Below are 24,233 nucleotides of genomic sequence, written 5' to 3'. Positions count from 1 at the left end.
TGAACCTCCAAGAGCCTTCATGAACCTTCAGGAACCTCCAGGAGCCTTCATGAACCTTCAGGAGCCTTCATGAGCCTTCATGAACCTCCAGGAGCCTTCATGAACCTTCAGGAGCCGTCATGAACCTCCAGGAGCCTTCATGAACCTTCAGGAGCCTTCAGGAGCCTTCATGAACCTTCATGAACCTTCAGGAGCCTTCATGAGCCTTCATGAACCTTCAGGAGCCTTCATGAGCCTTCATGAACCTCCAGGAGCCTTCATGAACCTTCAGGAGCCGTCATGAACCTTCAGGAGCCTTCATGAACCTCCAGGAGCCTCCAGGAGCCTTCATGAACCTCCAGGAGCCTTCATGAACCTCCAGGAGTCTTCATGAACCTTCAGGAGTCTTCATGAACCTCCAAGAGCCTTCATGAACCTTCAGGAGTCTTCATGATCCTCCAGGAGCCTTCATGAACCTTCTTGAGCCTTCATGAACCTCCAGGAGCCTTCATGAACCTTCTTGAGCCTTCATGAACCTTCAGGAGCCTTCATGAACCTTCATGAACCTCCAGGAGCCTTCATGAACCTCCAGGAGCCTTCATGAACCTTCTTGAGCCTTCATGAACCTCCAGGAGCCTTCATGAACCTCCAAGAGCCTTCATGAACCTTCAGGAACCTCCAGGAGCCTTCATGAACCTCCAGGAGCCTTCATGAACCTTCAGGAGCCGTCATGAACCTCCAGGAGCCTTCATGAACCTTCAGGAGCCTTCATGAGCCTTCATGAACCTTCATGAACCTTCAGGAGCCTTCATGAACCTTCAGGAGCCTTCATGAACCTCCAGGAGCCTTCATGAACCTCCAGGAGCCTTCATGAACCTTCAGGAGCCTTCATGAACCTCCAGGAGCCTCCAGGAGCCTTCATGAACCTCCAGGAGCCTTCATGAACCTCCAGGAGCCTCCAGGAGCCTTCATGAACCTCCAGGAGCCTTCATGAACCTCCAGGAGTCTTCATGAACCTTCAGGAGTCTTCATGAACCTCCAAGAGCCTTCATGAACCTTCAGGAGTCTTCATGATCCTCCAGGAGCCTTCATGAACCTTCTTGAGCCTTCATGAACCTCCAGGAGCCTTCATGAACCTTCTTGAGCCTTCATGAACCTTCAGGAGCCTTCATGAACCTTCATGAACCTCCAGGAGCCTTCATGAACCTCCAGGAGCCTTCATGAACCTTCTTGAGCCTTCATGAACCTCCAGGAGCCTTCATGAACCTTCATGAACCTTCAGGAGCCTTCATGAACCTTCATGAACCTCCAGGAGCCTTCATGAACCTTCTTGAGCCTTCATGAACCTCCAGGAGCCTTCATGAACCTTCATGAACCTTCAGGAGCCTTCATGAACCTTCATGAACCTTCATGAACCTCCAGGAGCCTTCAGGAGCCTTCATGAACCTCCAGGAGCCTTCACGAACCTTCAGGAGCCTTCACGAACCTTCAGGAGCCTTCATGAACCTTCAGGAGTCTTCATGATCCTCCAGGAGCCTTCATGAACCTTCTTGAGCCTTCATGAACCTCCAGGAGCCTTCATGAACCTTCTTGAGCCTTCATGAACCTCCAGGAGCCTTCATGAGCCTCCAGGAGCCTTCAGGAGCCTTCATGAACCTCCAGGAGCCTTCATGAACCTCCAGGAGCCTTCATGAACCTTCTTGAGTCTTCATGAGCCTTCATGAACCTCCAGGAGCCTTCATGAACCTCCAGGAGCCTTCATGAACCTTCTTGAGCCTTCATGAACCTCCAGGAGCCTTCATGAACCTCCAGGAGCCTTCATGAACCTCCAGGAGCCTTCATGAACCTTCTTGAGCCTTCATGAACCTCCAGGAGCCTTCATGAACCTCCAGGAGCCTTCATGAACCTTCAGGAGTCTTCATGAACCTTCTTGAGCCTTCATGAACCTTCAGGAGCCTTCATGAACCTCCAGGAGCCTCCAGGAGCCTTCATGAACCTCCAGGAGCCTTCATGAACCTTCAGGAGCCTTCATGAACCTTCAGGAGTCTTCATGAACCTTCTTGAGCCTTCATGAACCTCCAGGAGCCTTCATGAACCTTCAGGAGCCTTCATGAGCCTTCATGAACCTCCAGGAGCCTTCAGGAGCCTTCATGAACCTCCAGGAGCCTTCATGAACCTCCAGGAGCCTTCATGAACCTTCTTGAGCCTTCATGAACCTCCAGGAGCCTTCATGAACCTTCAGGAGCCTTCATGAGCCTTCAGGAGCCTTCATGAACCTCCAGGAGCCTTCATGAACCTTCAGGAGTCTTCATGAACCTTCTTGAGCCTTCATGAACCTCCAGGAGCCTTCATGAACCTCCAGGAGCCTTCATGAACCTTCATGAACCTTCTTGAGCCTTCATGAACCTTCAGGAGCCTTCATGAGCCTATAGGAGCCTTCATGAACCTCCAGGAGCCTTCATGAACCTTCTTGAGCCTTCATGAACCTCCAGGAGCCTTCATGAACCTTCATGAACCTTCAGGAGTTTTACAGTTAATTATGACCCCTGGTTGGGGCGAAAACAATCTCATCATGTATTCAAACCCGACTATATCATTAACAGGGTTGATTGGGGCAGTGGTCCATCTGGGGCGGGCAGCAGCGCATGCTAAGCAGCTAGATCCATTTTGAGTTCTAGCGGTATATCTAAGTTGTGGTAACCAGAGGTTTTGATCTCCATTGAAACCTGTTTCTATTTCTAATTGGTCGTTAGCAGTGAAGTTGGTCAAATCCACGTATGTTATCACATCTGAAGATTTTGAAGGGGACTCTATTTTCCACCCGCCTTCCCAATCACTGTTCACCCGAGTTCTGGCTTTTCCGGAACATTGTCCGAAGACTGTTTGTTCTTGGCATTTTTCCAAATCAGTTCTTACTTCGTTCAATGTCCTTAATGGACTTGGAGCTGGGGCACAATGTGTCAGGTGATGCCACTTCGCACCCGCCTTGCCTCTGACCTGGACCGAGTGTGACGTAACCTCCTTCACTTCGTACGGTCCAGTCCACCTGGGTTCAGTCCACTTTCTTTTGTGAACTCGAACTCTGACCCAGTCTCCTACCTTCCGGATCAATCGACTGGGCACGAACAACCTGGTTGGAGAGATCTTTGATTAGAGATATTAGTGCAGCCATGTATTCACTCATTTCGATTTCGCTAACATCCAGAGATGGCATATGACCTTCATCTCTGGGTGGCCCGGCATTCTCCTGCCGGTCAACAACTCATGCGGTCTCAAATGCGTATCCCCACCTGGTGATGTTCTCATCGACATCAATGCCAGTGCGCCTCCACTCATGTAATCTTGGTGCCATCGCACTTTTTTTTTCTTCTTTTTTTTCCTTCCTTTTTATCGTCTGATTGGCTCTTTCGACTAGCCCCTGAGACTGAGGATGATATACCGACCCAAACTTGTGGGTTATGCCCAGTGCTCGTTCAACTTCTGCCAAGTGTTTGTTGTTGAAATGTGTTCCATTGTCAGACATGATGCGTCTTGAAACTCTATACCTTGGTGTGTGCGTGTGCACTATATATTTGTGCACAAAAAAATTTCAATTTTCTAATGGTTCCCGTCGGGGTCCCTGATTCTAAACCTACTGCTATCTGATATATTGGTCTGTACTCGTCTGGCCCTCCTCTGGGTACTCTGGCGTCAACTTAGATTGTCATGTGCTTCCCTCCCCCTTTTGAAATAGGACGGAATTCCTAAATCCGTCCTTTTCAATAATAATAATCTTAATGAACAGTCAACATCTAGAAGAAAAAAATAAAATTAAAATAAAAAAAAATCATTTATCTAAAACATTTCAAAAAATCAAATAAAAAATGGTCGTACACTTCCAATTCATTGTATGTCGACCTTAGTTTGGCTAATGTAGTAGTATGTGTGTGTACTTAACCACAAGAAGAGAGGAGAACTCCCTCAGAGCTCAAGTTCAGGTGGAGGCGGAAAGTGGACTGTGCTCCGTCCTGTGAAGGCGGCGCGCTTTGCGGGGGCGCGCAGAGTGCAGCTGAGCACAGCGAGGCTATCATCCTAAGTGGGTCGGGAAGGGGCCGCTCCTGTTATTTTATTTTTCAGCTTTTTTCTTAGGATTTTTCAACTTTAGGTCTAAGCAGTTTATTCAAATCGTCCACAGATCGAACCTCAGTTATATCAACCTCAGTGTCAGGACTCGTAATTGTATCGTCTTGTTTAACCACATATGTCTTCATCAATTACAAATTTGTTAAAATCTTCCTCTGTTTCAAATTCTATAACAGACTGAATCATTTAAAACCATGTTCATCTTATATATTATGACTCAAAACTAGTATTTACAAAAATTTGTTCAAAAAAAACACAAAAGCAATTTACACGCTTATAAAAACATGAAACTCCCAGAGTGGCATCCAGACACCTGTCCGGTCTTCGAACCCGGCACAGTATCCAACCTCACAGAAGCAATTTACACATTCATCATTTTGATCTGCTACGACCGGCAACGTCCAGAGCACCTCCGTAGAAACCTGTCCGATCTCTCCCAGATACGGCACAGTATTACAGAGACTCAGATGCGATTTACACGCTCGTGCTTTTAATATGTTTACGATACGGAACTCCCAGAGTTAATCAGAACTCAGAAGCAATTTACACGCTCGTTTTACGACACAAAACTTCCAGAGTTAATCAGACCTCAGAAGCAATTTACACGCTCGTTTTATGATTCTTTTTACGACACGCAACTTCCAGAGTTAATCAGAACTCAGAAGCAATTTACACGCTCGTTTTACGACACGAAACTTACAGTTTTAATCAGAACTCAGAAGCAATTTACACGCTCGTTTATTCTCTTTTTACGACACAAAACTTCCAGAGTTAATCATAACTCAGAAGCAATTTACACGCTCGTTTTCTTCTCTTTTTTACGACACGAAACTTCCAGAGTTAATCAGAACTCAGAAGCAATTTACACGCTCGTTTTACGACGCGAAACTTCCAGAGTTTTAATCAGACCTCAGAAGCAATTTACACGCTCTTTTTTTCTCTTTTTACGACACGAAACTTCCAGAGTTAATCAGAACTCAGAAGCAATATACACATTTTGTATTCTTAACAGGAACCTTCATGAACCTTCATGAGCCTTCATGAACCTCCAGGAGCCTTCATGAACCTTCTTGAGCCTTCATGAGCCTTCATGAACCTCCAGGAGCCTTCATGAACCTTCATGAGCCTTCTTGAGCCTTCATGAACCTCCAGGAGCCTTCATGAACCTCCAGGAGCCTTCATGAACCTTCATGAACCTTCAGGAGCCTTCATGAGCCGTCAGGAGCCTTCATGAACCTTCAGGAGCCTTCATGAACCTTCATGAACCTCCAGGAGCCTTCATGAACCTTCAGGAGCCTTCATGAACCTTCTTGAGCCTTCATGAACCTTCAGGAGCCTTCATGAACCTCCAGGAGCCTTCATGAACCTTCTTGAGCTTTCATGAACCTTCATGAGCCTTCTTGAGCCTTCATGAACCTTCTTGAGCCTTCATGAACCTCCAGGAGCCTTCATGAACCTTCATGAACCTCCAGGAGCCTTCATGAACCTCCAGGAGCCTTCATGAACCTTCTTGAGCCCAAAGGAACGTCTCACCTGAGGGTCCATGAACACGTCTCACCTGAGGAGGGTCCATGAACACGTCTCACCTGAGGGTCCATGAACACGTCTCACCTGAGGGTCCATGAACTCGTCTCACCTGAGGGTCCATGAACACGTCTCACCTGAGGGTCCATGAACACGTCTCACCTGAGGAGGGTCCATGAACACGTCTCACCTGAGGGTCCATGAACACGTCTCACCTGAGGGTCCATGAACTCGTCTCACCTGAGGGTCCATGAACACGTCTCACCTGAGGGTCCATGAACTCGTCTCACCTGAGGGTCCATGAACACGTCTCACCTGAGGGTCCATGAACACGTCTCACCTGAGGGTCCATGAACTCGTCTCACCTGAGGGTCCATGAACACGTCTCACCTGAGGGTCCATGAACACGTCTCACCTGAGGGTCCATGAACTCGTCTCACCTGAGGGTCCATGAACTCGTCTCACCTGAGGGTCCATGAACTCGTCTCACCTGAGGGTCCATGAACACGTCTCACCTGAGGGTCCATGAACACGTCTCACCTGAGGGTCCATGAACACGTCTCACCTGAGGGTCCATGAACTCGTCTCACCTGAGGGTCCATGAACACGTCTCACCTGAGGGTCCATGAACTCGTCTCACCTGAGGGTCCATGAACACGTCTCACCTGAGGGTCCATGAACTCGTCTCACCTGAGGGTCCATGAACACGTCTCACCTGAGGAGGGTCCATGAACACGTCTCACCTGAGGAGGGTCCATGAACACGTCTCACCTGAGGGTCCATGAACACGTCTCACCTGAGGGTCCATGAACTCGTCTCACCTGAGGGTCCATGAACACGTCTCACCTGAGGGTCCATGAACTCGTCTCACCTGAGGGTCCATGAACACGTCTCACCTGAGGGTCCATGAACACGTCTCACCTGAGGGTCCATGAACTCGTCTCACCTGAGGGTCCATGAACACGTCTCACCTGAGGGTCCATGAACACGTCTCACCTGAGGGTCCATGAACTCGTCTCACCTGAGGGTCCATGAACACGTCTCACCTGAGGGTCCATGAATACGTCTCACCTGAGGGTCCATGAACACGTCTCACCTGAGGGTCCATGAACACGTCTCACCTGAGGGTCCATGAACTCGTCTCACCTGAGGGTCCATGAACACGTCTCACCTGAGGGTCCATGAACACGTCTCACCTGAGGGTCCATGAACACGTCTCACCTGAGGGTCCATGAACACGTCTCACCTGAGGGTCCATGAACACGTCTCACCTGAGGGTCCATGAACTCGTCTCACCTGAGGGTCCATGAACACGTCTCACCTGAGGGTCCATGAACACGTCTCACCTGAGGGTCCATGAACACGTCTCACCTGAGGAGGGTCCATGAACTCGTCTCACCTGAGGGTCCATGAACACGTCTCACCTGAGGAGGGTCCATGAACTCGTCTCACCTGAGGGTCCATGAACTCGTCTCACCTGAGGGTCCATGAACACGTCTCACCTGAGGGTCCATGAACTCGTCTCACCTGAGGGTCCATGAACTCGTCTCACCTGAGGGTCCATGAACACGTCTCACCTGAGGAGGGTCCATGAACACGTCTCACCTGAGGAGGGTCCATGAACACGTCTCACCTGAGGGTCCATGAACTCGTCTCACCTGAGGGTCCATGAACACGTCTCACCTGAGGGTCCATGAACTCGTCTCACCTGAGGGTCCATGAACACGTCTCACCTGAGGGTCCATGAACACGTCTCACCTGAGGGTCCATGAACTCGTCTCACCTGAGGGTCCATGAACTCGTCTCACCTGAGGGTCCATGAACACGTCTCACCTGAGGAGGGTCCATGAACACGTCTCACCTGAGGGTCCATGAACTCGTCTCACCTGAGGGTCCATGAACACGTCTCACCTGAGGGTCCATGAATACGTCTCACCTGAGGGTCCATGAACACGTCTCACCTGAGGGTCCATGAACACGTCTCACCTGAGGGTCCATGAACACGTCTCACCTGAGGGTCCATGAACTCGTCTCACCTGAGGGTCCATGAACACGTCTCACCTGAGGGTCCATGAACACGTCTCACCTGAGGGTCCATGAACACGTCTCACCTGAGGGTCCATGAACACGTCTCACCTGAGGGTCCATGAACACGTCTCACCTGAGGGTCCATGAACTCGTCTCACCTGAGGGTCCATGAACACGTCTCACCTGAGGGTCCATGAACACGTCTCACCTGAGGGTCCATGAACACGTCTCACCTGAGGGTCCATGAACTCGTCTCACCTGAGGGTCCATGAACACGTCTCACCTGAGGGTCCATGAACTCGTCTCACCTGAGGGTCCATGAACACGTCTCACCTGAGGGTCCATGAACACGTCTCACCTGAGGGTCCATGAACTCGTCTCACCTGAGGGTCCATGAACACGTCTCACCTGAGGGTCCATGAACACGTCTCACCTGAGGGTCCATGAACACGTCTCACCTGAGGGTCCATGAACACGTCTCACCTGAGGGTCCATGAACACGTCTCACCTGAGGGTCCATGAACTCGTCTCACCTGAGGGTCCATGAACACGTCTCACCTGAGGGTCCATGAACACGTCTCACCTGAGGGTCCATGAACACGTCTCACCTGAGGGTCCATGAACACGTCTCACCTGAGGGTCCATGAACACGTCTCACCTGAGGGTCCATGAACTCGTCTCACCTGAGGGTCCATGAACACGTCTCACCTGAGGGTCCATGAACACGTCTCACCTGAGGGTCCATGAACTCGTCTCACCTGAGGGTCCATGAACACGTCTCACCTGAGGGTCCATGAACTCGTCTCACCTGAGGAGGGTCCATGAACACGTCGAACCTGAGGGTCCATGAACTCGTCTCACCTGAGGGTCCATGAACACGTCTGATCTGCCGTGGGGTCGTGATCGTGTGTTCACTGTACTTCAAGTATTTGAGATGTTTACCAATAAATTGGTGTTAATTTGGCCTGTGATTTATGTTTGTGTGTGAGTGTAAATTTTAGATTTAGTTTTGGATTTTTGTTGTTGTTGAGTTGCTAAGATAATGGGTTGATGGTTGCAGGACTTATACCTCAGTGTGGTTTCTGGTTTGGACCCAGTGGTTGCAATGAAGAGAATTTATGTTTGTTTGTTTTGGTTTGTTTCTCCATCCATAGACTGTTTTGGAGGCAGGCTGCATCGCAACTATTTCTTTGTCAAGTGGTAAAGAAAGTTTTCAGATCCTTTAGGTAGAAATGTGTTGTAAAAAGTTGTTTAGCAATTATCAAAGGGGAAAAGCACTCATGGGATTTGTTGTTAACCCTTTAGAGGATTATACTCTTATGTTATCATATTTTTCATAGTATTGTTCTAGTTGGTCAATGTGAAGCCTATTGCATAACCTCTACTGTTGGATAGTTGAATCTCTTATAATTCATCATGTTTTGTACTCGTATTTTTTAAATAAAAAAATCTTAATTTGTCACAATTAATAATTTGCAAAAGAAACGAGTAGGCCTAACTATGGTTCTCAAACAACAAGGACAAGTTGCTCGTTGCGCCGAATACATCCTCACGTCATTACACCGCCAACACGGTAGGTGGCGGTGTGCTCGTGAGCCGTCGACTCCGCGAAGAAGAAGATGTAGAATAGGAAGAAAACGAGGAAGAAGAACAACAGAAGCGCTATCAACTATTTAGCTAGTTTGTTGGGTTCCGTCGAGTGAATTCTGAGGTAAAGCTGTTTGTTTCTATGAGTCTTCCGATGCTTCCGCAGCGGCGCGACGCCGCGCAGTGTGCGCAGCAGCTGCGACGCACCGGGGCGCGTGAAGCGGAGCCGGTCCATTGAGCCTCCGCTCCGGTGTTGTTAGCTCTCCCGGTAACGCGAGGTTTAGCTCGTACGCGCTAGCCGCTCATGCTAACTGCGGCGCCAGCGTCGTTGGTTCGCAGCGATATCACCGAAAAACGGAGCTGTGATTAAAACCTCGCGAGGTGTTCAACACGAGAACTGCTCCTGCCATAAGCCCGCGGCCCCGCGGCGCGGCCCCGCGCCCCTGCTGGAGGAGCTCCGTTATGACAACTCACTGCGAACTCATATCATGTTCATCCAACGGCCGCGCGCAGAAAGGCCGTTCATTGAAAACAAAATCCCGTTCCGTAGCTATTGGTGAGACGAGCAATGCTGTCGCTGCAGTGAACCAACGAAGAAGAGAAATGCCGCTTAAAACACTAGCGTTACTGTTAGCTACTGTTAGCTCTGTAGTGTTACTGTTAGCTACTGTTAGCTCTGTACTGTTACTGTTAGCTACTGTTAGCTCTGTACTGTTAGCTCTGTAGTGTTACTGTTAGCTCTGTACTGTTAGCTACTGTTAGCTCTGTACTGTTACTGTTAGCTCTGTAGTGCTACTGTTAGCTACTGTTAGCTCTGTACTGTTACTGTTAGCTACTGTTAGCTCTGTAGAGTTACTGTTAGCTCTGTAGTGTTACTGTTAGCTACTGTTAGCTCTGTAGTGTTACTGTTAGCTCTGTACTGTTACTGTTAGCTCTGTAGTGTTACTGTTAGCTCTGTACTGTTACTGTTAGCTCTGTAGTGTTACTGTTAGCTACTGTTAGCTCTGTACTGTTAGCTACTGTTAGCTCTGTACTGTTACTGTTAGCTCTGTAGTGTTACTGTTAGCTACTGTTAGCTCTGTACTGTTACTGTTAGCTACTGTTAGCTCTGTACTGTTAGCTACTGTTAGCTCTGTAGTGTTACTGTTAGCTCTGTACTGTTAGCTACTGTTAGCTCTGTAGTGTTACTGTTAGCTACTGTTAGCTCTGTACTGTTACTGTTAGCTCTGTAGTGCTACTGTTAGCTCTGTTAGCTACTGTTAGCTCTGTAGTGTTACTGTTAGCTCTGTACTGTTAGCTACTGTTAGCTCTGTAGTGTTACTGTTAGCTCTGTACTGTTAGCTACTGTTAGCTCTGTAGTGTTACTGTTGTGCCTTCATTATGGGATGTCTGGTTGTGCCTTCATTATGGGATGTCTGGTTGTGCCTTCATTATGGGATGTCTGGTTGTACCTTCATTATGGGATGTCTGGTTGTGCCTTCATTATGGGATGTCTGGTTGTGCCTTCATTATGGGATGTCTGGTTGTGCCTTCATTATGGGATGTCTGGTTGTACCTTCATTATGGGATGTCTGGTTGTACCTTCATTATGGGATGTCTGGTTGTACCTTCATTATGGGATGTCTGGTTGTGCCTTCATTATGGGATGTCTGGTTGTACCTTCATTATGGGATGTCTGGTTGTACCTTCATTATGGGATGTCTGGTTGTGCCTTCATTATGGGATGTCTGGTTGTGCCTTCATTATGGGATGTCTGGTTGTACCTTCATTATGGGATGTCTGGTTGTACCTTCATTATGGGATGTCTGGTTGTACCTTCATTATGGGATGTCTGGTTGTACCTTCATTATGGGATGTCTGGTTGTACCTTCATTATGGGATGTCTGGTTGTGCCTTCATTATGGGATGTCTGGTTGTGCCTTCATTATGGGATGTCTGGTTGTGCCTTCATTATGGGATGTCTGGTTGTGCCTTCATTATGGGATGTCTGGTTGTGCCTTCATTATGGGATGTCTGGTTGTGCCTTCATTATGGGATGTCTGGTTGTGCCTTCATTATGGGATGTCTGGTTGTGCCTTCATTATGGGATGTCTGGTTGTGCCTTCATTATGGGATGTCTGGTTGTGCCTTCATTATGGGATGTCTGGTTGTGCCTTCATTATGGGATGTCTGGTTGTGCCTTCATTATGGGATGTCTGGTTGTACCTTCATTATGGGATGTCTGGTTGTGCCTTCATTATGGGATGTCTGGTTGTACCTTCATTATGGGATGTCTGGTTGTGCCTTCATTATGGGATGTCTGGTTGTGCCTTCATTATGGGATGTCTGGTTGTGCCTTCATTATGGGATGTCTGGTTGTGCCTTCATTATGGGATGTCTGGTTGTGCCTTCATTATGGGATGTCTGGTTGTGCCTTCATTATGGGATGTCTGGTTGTGCCTTCATTATGGGATGTCTGGTTGTACCTTCATTATGGGATGTCTGGTTGTACCTTCATTATGGGATGTCTGGTTGTGCCTTCATTATGGGATGTCTGGTTGTGCCTTCATTATGGGATGTCTGGTTGTGCCTTCATTATGGGATGTCTGGTTGTGCCTTCATTATGGGATGTCTGGTTGTGCCTTCATTATGGGATGTCTGGTTGTGCCTTCATTATGGGATGTCTGGTTGTGCCTTCATTATGGGATGTCTGGTTGTGCCTTCATTATGGGATGTCTGGTTGTGCCTTCATTATGGGATGTCTGGTTGTGCCTTCATTATGGGATGTCTGGTTGTGCCTTCATTATGGGATGTCTGGTTGTGCCTTCATTATGGGATGTCTGGTTGTACCTTCATTATGGGATGTCTGGTTGTGCCTTCATTATGGGATGTCTGGTTGTACCTTCATTATGGGATGTCTGGTTGTGCCTTCATTATGGGATGTCTGGTTGTGCCTTCATTATGGGATGTCTGGTTGTACCTTCATTATGGGATGTCTGGTTGTGCCTTCATTATGGGATGTCTGGTTGTACCTTCATTATGGGATGTCTGGTTGTGCCTTCATTATGGGATGTCTGGTTGTGCCTTCATTATGGGATGTCTGGTTGTGCCTTCATTATGGGATGTCTGGTTGTGCCTTCATTATGGGATGTCTGGTTGTGCCTTCATTATGGGATGTCTGGTTGTGCCTTCATTATGGGATGTCTGGTTGTGCCTTCATTATGGGATGTCTGGTTGTGCCTTCATTATGGGATGTCTGGTTGTGCCTTCATTATGGGATGTCTGGTTGTACCTTCATTATGGGATGTCTGGTTGTGCCTTCATTATGGGATGTCTGGTTGTGCCTTCATTATGGGATGTCTGGTTGTGCCTTCATTATGGGATGTCTGGTTGTGCCTTCATTATGGGATGTCTGGTTGTGCCTTCATTATGGGATGTCTGGTTGTGCCTTCATTATGGGATGTCTGGTTGTGCCTTCATTATGGGATGTCTGGTTGTGCCTTCATTATGGGATGTCTGGTTGTGCCTTCATTATGGGATGTCTGGTTGTGCCTTCATTATGGGATGTCTGGTTGTGCCTTCATTATGGGATGTCTGGTTGCCTTCATTATGGGATGTCTGGTTGTGCCTTCATTATGGGATGTCTGGTTGTGCCTTCATTATGGGATGTCTGGTTGTGCCTTCATTATGGGATGTCTGGTTGTGCCTTCATTATGGGATGTCTGGTTGTGCCTTCATTATGGGATGTCTGGTTGTGCCTTCATTATGGGATGTCTGGTTGTACCTTCATTATGGGATGTCTGGTTGTGCCTTCATTATGGGATGTCTGGTTGTGCCTTCATTATGGGATGTCTGGTTGTGCCTTCATTATGGGATGTCTGGTTGTGCCTTCATTATGGGATGTCTGGTTGTACCTTCATTATGGGATGTCTGGTTGTGCCTTCATTATGGGATGTCTGGTTGTGCCTTCATTATGGGATGTCTGGTTGTGCCTTCATTATGGGATGTCTGGTTGTGCCTTCATTATGGGATGTCTGGTTGTGCCTTCATTATGGGATGTCTGGTTGTGCCTTCATTATGGGATGTCTGGTTGTGCCTTCATTATGGGATGTCTGGTTGTGCCTTCATTATGGGATGTCTGGTTGTGCCTTCATTATGGGATGTCTGGTTGTACCTTCATTATGGGATGTCTGGTTGTGCCTTCATTATGGGATGTCTGGTTGTGCCTTCATTATGGGATGTCTGGTTGTGCCTTCATTATGGGATGTCTGGTTGTGCCTTCATTATGGGATGTCTGGTTGTGCCTTCATTATGGGATGTCTGGTTGTGCCTTCATTATGGGATGTCTGGTTGTGCCTTCATTATGGGATGTCTGGTTGTACCTTCATTATGGGATGTGGTTGTACCTTCATTATGGGATGTCTGGTTGTACCTTCATTATGGGATGTCTGGTTGTGCCTTCATTATGGGATGTCTGGTTGTACCTTCATTATGGGATGTCTGGTTGTACCTTCATTATGGGATGTCTGGTTGTACCTTCATTATGGGATGTCTGGTTGTGCCTTCATTATGGGATGGCTGGTTGTGCCTTCATTATGGGATGTCTGGTTGTACCTTCATTATGGGATGTCTGGTTGTACCTTCATTATGGGATGGCTGGTTGTGCCTTCATTATGGGATGTCTGGTTTTGCCTTCATTATGGGATGTCTGGTAGTGCCTTCATTATGGGATGTCTGGTTGTACCTTCATTATGGGATGTCTGGTTGTGCCTTCATTATGGGATGTCTGGTTGTGCCTTCATTATGGGATGTCTGGTTGTGTCTTCATTATGGGATGTCTGGTTGTGCCTTCATTATGGGATGTCTGGTTGTGCCTTCATTATGGGATGTCTGGTTGTGCCTTCATTATGGGATGTCTGGTTGTGCCTTCATTATGGGATGTCTGGTTGTGCCTTCATTATGGGATGTCTGGTTGTGCCTTCATTATGGGATGTCTGGTTGTACCTTCATTATGGGATGTCTGGTTGTGCCTTCATTATGGGATGTCTGGTTGTGCCTTCATTATGGGATGTCTGGTTGTGCCTTCATTATGGGATGTCTGGCTGCAGGCCACGCTGCTGTCTTGTGCGTTACTTCATGGAAGTAAAATCGTTTAATTCAAAACATAAAGCATTTTAATGTGCTGCAGTTAAATGAATACAAGTTTAATAAGTAAAAAAAAACCATTACATTCGTATTTAAAGGATGTGACGAGTTGCTTCATCAGTTTAGAATATATAGATTCCTCAGTTTTCTTTTCATGCTCTGTAGTTCTTGTTTGCTCTGCTTTGTGCGTTAGTGTGTGCACTGTTCTCACCTGCACTGTTCTCACCTGTATTGTTCTCACCTGCACTGTTCTCACCTGCACTGTTCTCACCTGCAACAGCAGTAGTGGAGCAAAAGAGGAGCCATCATGATCCTTGTGTATCTTGTTTTTTAATCCCAATGTACTAACATGTCTCATGCTGTCCCTACAGGTGTCCTTCGTCACGCTGCCTCCCCCTCGTCTTCGTCACGCTGCTTCGTCTTCGTCACGCTGCCTCCCCCTCGTCTTCGTCACGCTGCTTCGTCTTCGTCACAAGGATTGTTGGGCGTTTAGTTTCCTGAGCCGCCAACATGCCGGCCGCACTGACGGATTCCAGTCAGATAATCTGTGAAGTCTGGGCGAGCAACGTGGAGGAGGAGATGAGGAAGATCCGACAAATCATTCAAAGCTACAACTTCATCGCCATGGTGAGAGGAGCGTCACAGACTATGTAAATATAGAGGTGGAATACGTCGAGTAAAGGATCGTTTAGGATGTCGTCTAAATGACAGAAAGACAAACCATGAAAAAGAAAATAGTAAACGTGTTATTAATGAAATCATAGCATTGAATGTCATAAATAAATCACTGACGGTTTGTTTCTGCGACGAGATCTTTCTAACGGTTTGCTTTTTACAAAAACACCTCAATAATATTTGTTCAGCTAATCCGTTCAAACTGCAATGTGGCATTGAGTCAAAGAGGAAAGTAAACTCCCCCGTGAGATGAACGTCCTGTTCCTTCAGGACACGGAGTTCCCCGGCGTGGTGGTCCGGCCCATCGGAGAGTTCCGCAGCACCGTGGACTACCAGTACCAGCTGCTGCGCTGCAACGTGGACCTGCTGAAGATCATCCAGCTGGGCCTCACCTTCATGAATGAGGACGGGGACTATCCTCTGGGCACCACCACCTGGCAGTTCAACTTCAAGTTCAACCTCACGTACGTGGCGCCCGCCGCTCTCGGTAACCGTGGCTCTCGGTAACCGTGGCGCCCGCCGCTCTCGGTAACCGTGGCTCTCGGTAACCGCCGCTCTCGGTAACCGTGGCTCTCGGTAACCGTGGCGCCCGCCGCTCTCGGTAACCGTGGCTCTCGGTAACCGCCGCTCTCGGTAACCGTGGCTCTCGGTAACCGTGGCGCCCGCCGCTCTCGGTAACCGTGGCTCTCGGCCTGGCCCGTGGCTCGGTAACCGTGGCTCTCGGTAACCGTGGCTCTCGGTAACCGTGGCGCCCGCCGCTCTCGGTAACCGTGGCGCCCGCCGCTCTCGGTAACCGTGGCTCTCGGTAACCGTGGCGCCCGCCGCTCTCGGTAACCGTGGCTCTCGGTAACCGTGGCGCCCGCCGCTCTCGGTAACCGTGGCGCCCGCCGCTCTCGGTAACCGTGGCGCCCGCCGCTCTCGGTAACCGTGGCTCTCGGTAACCGTGGCTCTCGGTAACCGTGGCGCCCGCCGCTCTCGGTAACCGTGGCGCCCGCCGCTCTCGGTAACCGTGGCGCCCGCCGCTCTCGGTAACCGTGGCTCTCGGTAACCGTGGCCGCTCTCGGTAACCGTGGCTCAACCGTGGCGCCCGCTCTCGGTAACCGTGGCGCCCGCCGCTCTCGGTAACCGTGGCGCCCGCCGCTCTCGGTAACTGTGGCTCTCGGTAACCGCCGCTCTCGGTAACCATGGCTCTCGGTAACCGCTGCTCTCGGTAACCGTGGCGCCCGCCGCTCTCGGTAACCGTGGCTCTCGGTAACCGTGGCGCCCGCCGCTCTCGGTAACCGTGGCTCTCGGTAACCGCCGCTCTCGGTAACCGTGGCGCCCGCCGCTCTCGGTAACCGTGGCTCTCGGTAACCGTGGCGCCCGGTGGCTCTCGGTAACCGTGGCTCTCGGTAACCGTGGCTCTCGGTAACCGTCGCTCTCGGTAACCGTGGCTCTCGGTAACCGCGGCTCTCGGTAACCGTGGCTCTCGGTAATCGTGGCGCCCGCCGCTCTCGGTAACCGTGGTGCCCGCCGCTCTCGGTAACCGTGGTGCCCGCCGCTCTCGGTAACCGTGGCTCTCGGTAACCGTGGCGCCCGCCGCTCTCGGTAACCGTGGCTCTCGGTAACCGTGGCTCTCGGTAACCGTGGTGCCCGTCGCTCTCGGTAACCGTGGCGCCCGTCGCTGACGGTTTGCTTTGCTCCTCAGAGAAGACATGTACTCGCAGGACTCCATCGACCTGCTGCAGAACTCCGGCCTCCAGTTTAAGAAACACGAAGAAGAGGGAATAGAGACGCTCTACTTCGCGGAGCTGCTCATGACGTCCGGCCTGGTGCTCTGTGAGAACACCAAGTGGCTCTCCTTCCACAGGTCAGTGGCGCTGCAGCTCGGCTGGAGAGACGACTGAAGGCTCAGCTGCAAGCTTTGGCTGCAGGAAATATTGAAGATTTTTCAATAAGTTACTCGAGCCAAAAGAAAGCTGAACACTTAACTACAGCCGACCCCAACACCAGGTGACCCCAACACCAGGTGACCCCAACATCAGGTGACACCAACACCAGGTGACCCCAACACCTGGTGACCCCAACACCTGGTGACCCCAACACCTGGTGACCCCAACACCAGGTGACCCCAACACCTGGTGACCCCAACACCTGGTGACCCCAACACCAGGTGACCCCAACACCTGGTGACCCCAACACCAGGTGACCCCAACACCTGGTGACCCCAACACCAGGTGACCCTAACAGCAGGTGACCCCAACACCTGGTGACCCCAACACCAGGTGACCCTAACAGCAGGTGACCCCAACACCAGGTGACCCCAACACCTGGTGACACCAACACCAGGTGACCCCAACACCAGGTGACCCCAACACCTGGTGACCCCAACAGCAGGTGACCCTAACAGCAGGTGACCCCAACACCAGGTGACCCCAACACCTGGTGACCCCAACAGCAGGTGACCCTAACACCAGGTGACCCCAACACCAGGTGACCCTAACACCAGGTGACCCCAACACCAGGTGACCCCAACACCTGGTGACCCCAACACCTGGTGACCCCAACACCAGGTGACCCCAACACCAGGTGACCCCAACACCTGGTGACCCCAACACCAGGTGACCCCAACACCTGGTGACCCCAACACCAGGTGACCCCAACACCAGGTGACCCCAACACCAGGTGACCCCAACACCTGGTGACCCCAACACCTGGTGACCCCAACACCAGGTGACCCCAACACCAGGTGACCCCAACACCAGGTGACCCCAACACCAGGTGACCCCAACACCAGGTGACCCCAACACCAGGTGACCCCAACACCAGGTGACCCCAACACCAGGTGACCCCAACAGCAGGTGACTCTAACAGCAGGTGACTCTAACAGCAGGTGACCCTAACAGCAGGTGACCCCAACACCAGGTGACCCCAACACCAGGTGACCCCAACAGCAGGTGACCCCAACAGCAGGTGACTCTAACAGCAGGTGACTCTAACAGCAGGTGACCCTAACAGCAGGTGACCCTAACAGCAGGTGACCCCAACAGCAGGTGACCCCAACAGCAGGTGACCCTAACAGCAGGTGGCCCTAACAGCAGGTGGCCCCAACAGCAGGTGACTCTAACAGCAGGTGACTCTAACAGCAGGTGACCCTAACAGCAGGTGACCCTAACAGCAGGTGACCCTAACAGCAGGTGACCCTAACAGCAGGTGGCCCTAACAGCAGGTGGCCCCTCTGCTCCTCAGCGGCTATGACTTCGGCTACCTGGTGAAGCTCCTGACCGACACGCGGCTCCCGGAGGAGGAACACGACTTCTTCCAGATCCTCAACCTGTTCTTCCCCGCCATCTACGACGTCAAGTACCTGATGAAGAGCTGCAAGAACCTGAAGGTGAGGGCGACCCGCGGGGCGGCGAGGCCACGCCCCCTCAGGCTCACTGTGTGTGTGTGTGTGTGTGTGTGTGTGTGTGTGTGTGTGTGTGTGTGTGTGTGTGTGTGTGTGTGTGTGTGTGTGTGTGTGTGTGTGTGTGTGTGTGTGTGTGTGTGTGTGTGTGTGTGTGTGTGTGTGTGTGTGTGTGTGTGTCAGGGAGGCCTCCAGGAGGTAGCGGACCAGCTGGAGCTGAAGCGGATCGGGCGTCAGCACCAGGCCGGATCGGACTCGCTCCTCACCGGCATGGCGTTCTTCAGGATGAAAGAGGTGCGTCACAGAGGCTCCTCCTCCTCCTCGCCGTGTGTGGGCCTCCTCCATCATGAAGCTGCTTCCTCTGTTTCCTTCTCCCCACTAGTCGCATGTCCCAGTCCTCTCTTCCCGGTGGGGTGATGACGTCATGTGAGACCGGGTGTTAATCGGTGATCTTTTTTTCTGTTCAGCTTTTCTTCGAAGACAACATCGACGACGCTAAGTACTGCGGCCGTCTGTACGGCCTGGGCTCGGGCTCCACGCAGCCCCAGAACGGGCTGTCCGGCTCGGGCCAGGAGGAGACGAACAACAAGCACTGAGGCTCCTCCTCCTCAAGTGGGACGCACTTGTTTTAAAACCCAACCAGCAGATTCCCGTTGATCTCCCTCAACACTCGACCGCCGAACGGGAATAAACATTCCTCTCCGCGCTCCTCCTGGGGGACTCGCTGACATCGGACCCTTCACTGGCTCAGTCGTTCTTTTTAGTCTCTTTTACTGAGTATACAGTCGTATGCCCAGAACTCTTTCTTTCCTGCAGCATAGTGCCCTCTTCTGTAACTGGATGGGACACGCCCCCTTCTGTAACCGCCTAGGACCCGCCCCTTCTGTAACTGGATAGGACACGCCCCCTTCTGTAACCGGATGGGACCCGCCCCTTCTGTAACTGGATAGGACACGCCCCTGCTGTAACTGGATAGGACACGCCCCTGCTGTAACTGGATAGGACACGCCCCCTTCTGTAACTGGATAGGACACGCACCCTTCTGTCACAGCCTGGGACACGCCCCTTCTGTAACTGGATGGGACACACCCCCTTTGGTAACAGCCTGGGACACGCCCCCTTATGTAACTGGATGGGACACGCCCCCTTCTGTCACAGCGGGCCGTACATAAATGTGTCGTCTTGTGATTTCAGACCAAACTTTGCCAAAACAGTCTTCAGTTCAGACTCTCCTTCATCCTCCTCCTCATCAGCATCTCTTGTTGCAGGGATTTCATTTTTTTAAGTTAATGTTGGAAGGGCCTGTAAATTACAATGTATAATTTTGATGAAAATAAAAGTGTTTTAGCTCTTTTCCACTTTCAGAACCTTTTCGGCGTGGAGGACCCGGCGCTGCTCTGCATGTGTTGAACCTGCTGTGGACCGACTGTTGTGGTTACTGTTGTTTTTACATTCGACATTGTTTTAAACAGTTGTATATTAAATTGTTTTGTATTTTGAATGTAATCCTTAAGTATGTTTTATTTTTGTTTTGCACACCGACACCGTGTCCTCCTGTTCGGGAGATACCAACATCACTTGACGTGCAGCGCTGCACGACAACGGGTCGTTTCATTTGAGCATCAAGTCGAGTCCTGGATGTCGACTCAACAGAAAACATTCTGTCCAACAGCTTTTTGAAATGACCTTTTATTCAAATAGCTGCACAGTGGGCGAGAGAGAAGCTAACTGTCCGTAGGCGTTGACCTTGAGGTGACCTTGAGGTCACACCTGTACGCAGGTCGTTGGTCCTTCTTCACATTGATGGTTCACTGTTGGCCAAACAATGAAATGAAGACAGATGGTGTTCAGGACCGCCGACTCTTCACGGGTTTCTTATGGAGTCGGTCAGCGCCGACGAGTTCACCAGAACCGGGAGGAGCTTCATGTCTCCAGCTCCACACGGAGATAGGGAACATTTTGGGGAATTTTCTATATTAATACCAATAAAAGAAGATTATAAAGAGGGGAAACTGCTGGCTCAAACTCTGAACACACCGGAAAGAGAACATATGAAATGTCACATGTATTTATGATTGTTTTGAAGTGAACTCGGTGAGACCCAGCAGGTTTCTACAGCAGCTGTCTCTGCACCTCTTGAACAAAGGATGACGTCATGACATTTGTTCGGCGAAATGAAGGGGAAAGAGGTTGATAACCCATAAACCCTTATGATGGAAGGGAAGCTCAAAATAAGAGGCCAGTGACACCTAGTGGTCGTATGTAGTGCTTTACTGAGTAAAGGCCTTACCAGTTATTGCTGCGGGTTGATTTAACCCTTGTGTTGCCTTCGGGTCATTTTGACCCGTTTCAATATTGAACCCTCCTGTCGCCTTCGGGTCAATTTGACCCGATTCAATGTTTAATGTCGGTGTTCTTTCGGGAGTCAACAAACATAAAGTACCTCACACTTAAACTTGGAAAACAATATTAATTCTAATATTTTTCTGGAGATTTTAATAGCTGGGGTCATATTGACCTCAAGGGTAAAATGTTAGTAAATATAAAGGTAACAGGAGGGTTAAGACGTTTTTATGACATGTTTTATAATCATAAGAATAAAAGCTTGGAGGTATTTATGTATTCTTATCCCTTTCTCTGCGAGGAGCCGTATGTTTCCGCACGCCGTACTCATGGCGTCCTTCCCGCGCTTCAGTGAGTTCAAGAATCACGTGATCTTCACCCAGCCAATCAGCACAGATCACCAACGTCACAGCACCCGCCTGTGGCATTTGGCCAATCAGCAGACACCTGGAGCGCGTGACATCATGAAATCCCACTGTAGAGATTCTACTTAGTCAACCGTTGAAAATATTAAAAACATTATTTCAGAAAATATTTTTCTTTGAAAAGCTGAAACAAAACGAGGCCAACAATTTAAATATGTGACTATCTCATAATTAGAGTAAAGATGCAAGACTGCTGCTTCTCATATTTGCTTCGTCAGCTGACCTAAAACACTTTTATTTACAACAGAAAATAAATGAGCAGAGCCCGAGTTTAATTTCTATCATTTAGTTTGCTTCATGTCCAAGCAATTATTTCCATTTTGTTAATTTAAAATTAAAGTCAAAGTCACGATGACAATCAAATGCAGACGTTTGGTAAAAGTTGTGTGAGGAGAAATTCTCCATTGATTGAGCATAAAACCACCAAAGAAGTCGTAGCTTCACCTCGGAAAGGACATGAGGACCAGCTGGAGCTGGAGGTCCTGGTGGAGCTGACGGAGCTCCTCCAGGACCTCCTGCTGGAGTTACTGCTGGGCTTTATGTCCCACCTCCTCATCCCGATGGGACTGAGCGCCTCACAGCAGCTTCACCTCCTCATTTCAGTTCATAATCCCCTGAAAACAATGATGTCAACGTTAGAATCACGTGGAGCCGATGAACTGTTGAGAGAAAACCTCAACCAGACACACAGCAGAGTATTAACGGCCTTTATTTACGGCTAACGGCATTGAACTGCCAGTTAGCCGTTAGCTGCCAGTTAGCCCGTTAGCTGCCAGTTAGCCGTTAACTGCCAGTTAGCCATTAGCTGCCAGTTAGCCGTTAGCTGCCAGTTAACCCGTTAGCTGCCAGTTAGCCGTTAGCTGCCAGTTAGCCGTTAGCTGCCAGTTAGCTCATTAGCTGCCAGTTAGCCGTTAGCTGCCTGCTAGCAGCAGGGCTCTCAAGTCTCACGCATTGAGCGTGAGACTCACGCATTTCGGTCTCAACTCACGCACTCCCGCCACATCGTATTTCTCACGCTGAAAAAAACTTGGCTACTTAATGTTTGAATGAAGGGGTGCTCAATTCGCCGATCGTGATCGATTGGTCGATCGCTGCAGAGCTCCGACGCCGGTCTGCGCGCATCGGGGCGGAGCAAAGAAAAAGTCACTAATCTTTAAATCTCCTACAAGCTGCGTCTTGGCTGGAGTGAAAACAATGTTGCGCAATCTCTTCAAACTATTGTCCTTTAAATAAAGTTCCTGCTGAACTTCACATGCTGATGTTTTGCTTCAGTAATCAATAAGTTGATGATCAGTCGACCGGCTGCGCCTCGCTGAGCAGCCGGGTGGTTCATTCATATTTTATCATGATTGTGACTCAACTGCATCATCAAGGCTGACGCCAAAGATCTCGTAGGAATAAACCAGAGCTGTATGTAAATAAATTATTAAAATATATTAATAAATCATCAATCACTTATGACTTTGCCCCAAAATCACATGACAGAGTAAACCATCATCTGTATGAGCAGATGGTTGTTCCCTCAGCTGGGCCGTTAAAGCAAACATTAAGATAAGGGATTTTATTATTCACCCATCAAACATGACTGAACTCATGCCATATGGACTCTCAAGATCTTTATTTATAGTTTGCCTGCATTAAAAATGAATTATTGGTTTAATTTGATTTCTTTTTTAGAGCTCTTCAGTACCCTAAATATGAAGTAATTCCTCTTTCTGGCCACTTGGGGGTAGCAGAAACACGCTGCCGTATGGCCTTACGACGGTAATATGACATGTGGACGAGTTGGTCACATAAAGACAAAGACAGACAAATAGTTGTTGACTAAAACCTAAAAAGTATTTCATGATCTTTTCCTGTGCGTTGAGAAAGCAGAAATTGATTAGTTGCTGGACTTTAGTAGGAAAACAAAGAGGAGAAACGTCTCGTGAGATAATGAGAGAGATATAACAATGAGAGAGAGATAACAATGAGAGAGAGATAACAATGAGAGAGATAACAATGAGAGAGAGATAACAATGAGAGAGATAACAATGAGAGAGAGATAACAATGAGAGAGATAACAATGAGAGAGATAACAATGAGAGAGATAACAATGAGAGAGAGATAACAATGAGAGAGAGATAACAATGAGAGAGATAACAATGAGAGAGATAACAATGAGAGAGATAACAATGAGAGAGATAACAATGAGAGAGAGATAACAATGAGAGAGATAACAATGAGAGAGAGATAACAATGAGAGAGAGATAACAATGAGAGAGAGAGATAACAATGAGAGAGATAACAATGAGAGAGATAACAATGAGAGAGATAACAATGAGAGAGATAACAATGAGAGAGATAACAATGAGAGAGAGATAACAATGAGAGAGATAACAATGAGAGAGATAACAATGAGAGAGATAACAATGAGAGAGAGATAACAATGAGAGAGAGATAACAATGAGAGAGATAACAATGAGAGAGAGATAACAATGAGAGAGAGATAACAATGAGAGAGATAACAATGAGAGAGATAACAATGAGAGAGAGATAACAATGAGAGAGAGATAACAATGAGAGAGATAACAATGAGAGAGAGATAACAATGAGAGAGATAACAATGAGAGAGAGATAACAATGAGAGAGATAACAATGAGAGAGATAACAATGAGAGAGAGATAACAATGAGAGAGATAACAATGAGAGAGATAACAATGAGAGAGAGATAACAATGAGAGAGATAACAATGAGAGAGAGATAACAATGAGAGAGATAACAATGAGAGAGAGAGATAACAATGAGAGAGATAACAATGAGAGAGATAACAATGAGAGAGATAACAATGAGAGAGAGATAACAATGAGAGAGAGATAACAATGAGAGAGATAACAATGAGAGAGATAACAATGAGAGAGATAACAATGAGAGAGATAACAATGAGAGAGAGATAACAATGAGAGAGATAACAATGAGAGAGATAACAATGAGAGAGATAACAATGAGAGAGAGATAACAATGAGAGAGAGATAACAATGAGAGAGATAACAATGAGAGAG

At 48.8% G+C, this 24,233-nt stretch overlaps 1 protein-coding gene and 2 long non-coding RNA genes across 4 annotated transcripts; 1 reads left to right on the top strand and 2 right to left on the bottom strand.

Annotated features, from left to right (window-relative positions):
* The first annotated feature begins 9,277 nt into the window (after positions 1-9,277).
* On the top strand, positions 9,278-19,930 carry LOC130209224 (CCR4-NOT transcription complex subunit 8-like). 2 transcript variants are annotated; one of them, XM_056438738.1, is made up of 7 exons: positions 9,278-9,364; positions 14,736-14,991; positions 15,310-15,503; positions 16,727-16,888; positions 18,268-18,412; positions 18,608-18,718; positions 18,892-19,930. In XM_056438738.1, the coding sequence occupies exons 2-7, from the start codon at positions 14,875-14,877 to the stop codon at positions 19,018-19,020; spliced, it is 858 nt and encodes a 285-aa protein (XP_056294713.1). In that variant the 5' UTR covers positions 9,278-9,364; positions 14,736-14,874; the 3' UTR covers positions 19,021-19,930. The 2 variants fall into 2 exon arrangements, with proteins under 2 accessions (XP_056294713.1, XP_056294714.1); XM_056438739.1 differs by lacking the exon at positions 9,278-9,364 and adding an exon at positions 9,405-9,796.
* LOC130209226 (uncharacterized) lies at positions 10,328-11,169 on the bottom strand. Its single transcript, XR_008834570.1, has 3 exons — positions 11,108-11,169; positions 10,848-11,003; positions 10,328-10,795 (listed from the first exon to the last, which is right to left on the bottom strand). It is a non-coding gene; the product is annotated as an uncharacterized LOC130209226 (long non-coding RNA).
* Positions 13,527-14,134, bottom strand: LOC130209225 (uncharacterized). The gene is made up of 3 exons (XR_008834569.1): positions 13,964-14,134; positions 13,652-13,703; positions 13,527-13,601 (listed from the first exon to the last, which is right to left on the bottom strand). It is a non-coding gene; the product is annotated as an uncharacterized LOC130209225 (long non-coding RNA).
* Positions 19,931-24,233: the final 4,303 nt, after the last annotated feature.

This window comes from Pseudoliparis swirei, chromosome 19 (genome assembly GCF_029220125.1).
Source record: "Pseudoliparis swirei isolate HS2019 ecotype Mariana Trench chromosome 19, NWPU_hadal_v1, whole genome shotgun sequence".
Lineage (NCBI taxonomy): Eukaryota > Metazoa > Chordata > Actinopteri > Perciformes > Liparidae > Pseudoliparis > Pseudoliparis swirei.
This window is presented reverse-complemented; position numbering and strand designations above follow the sequence as displayed.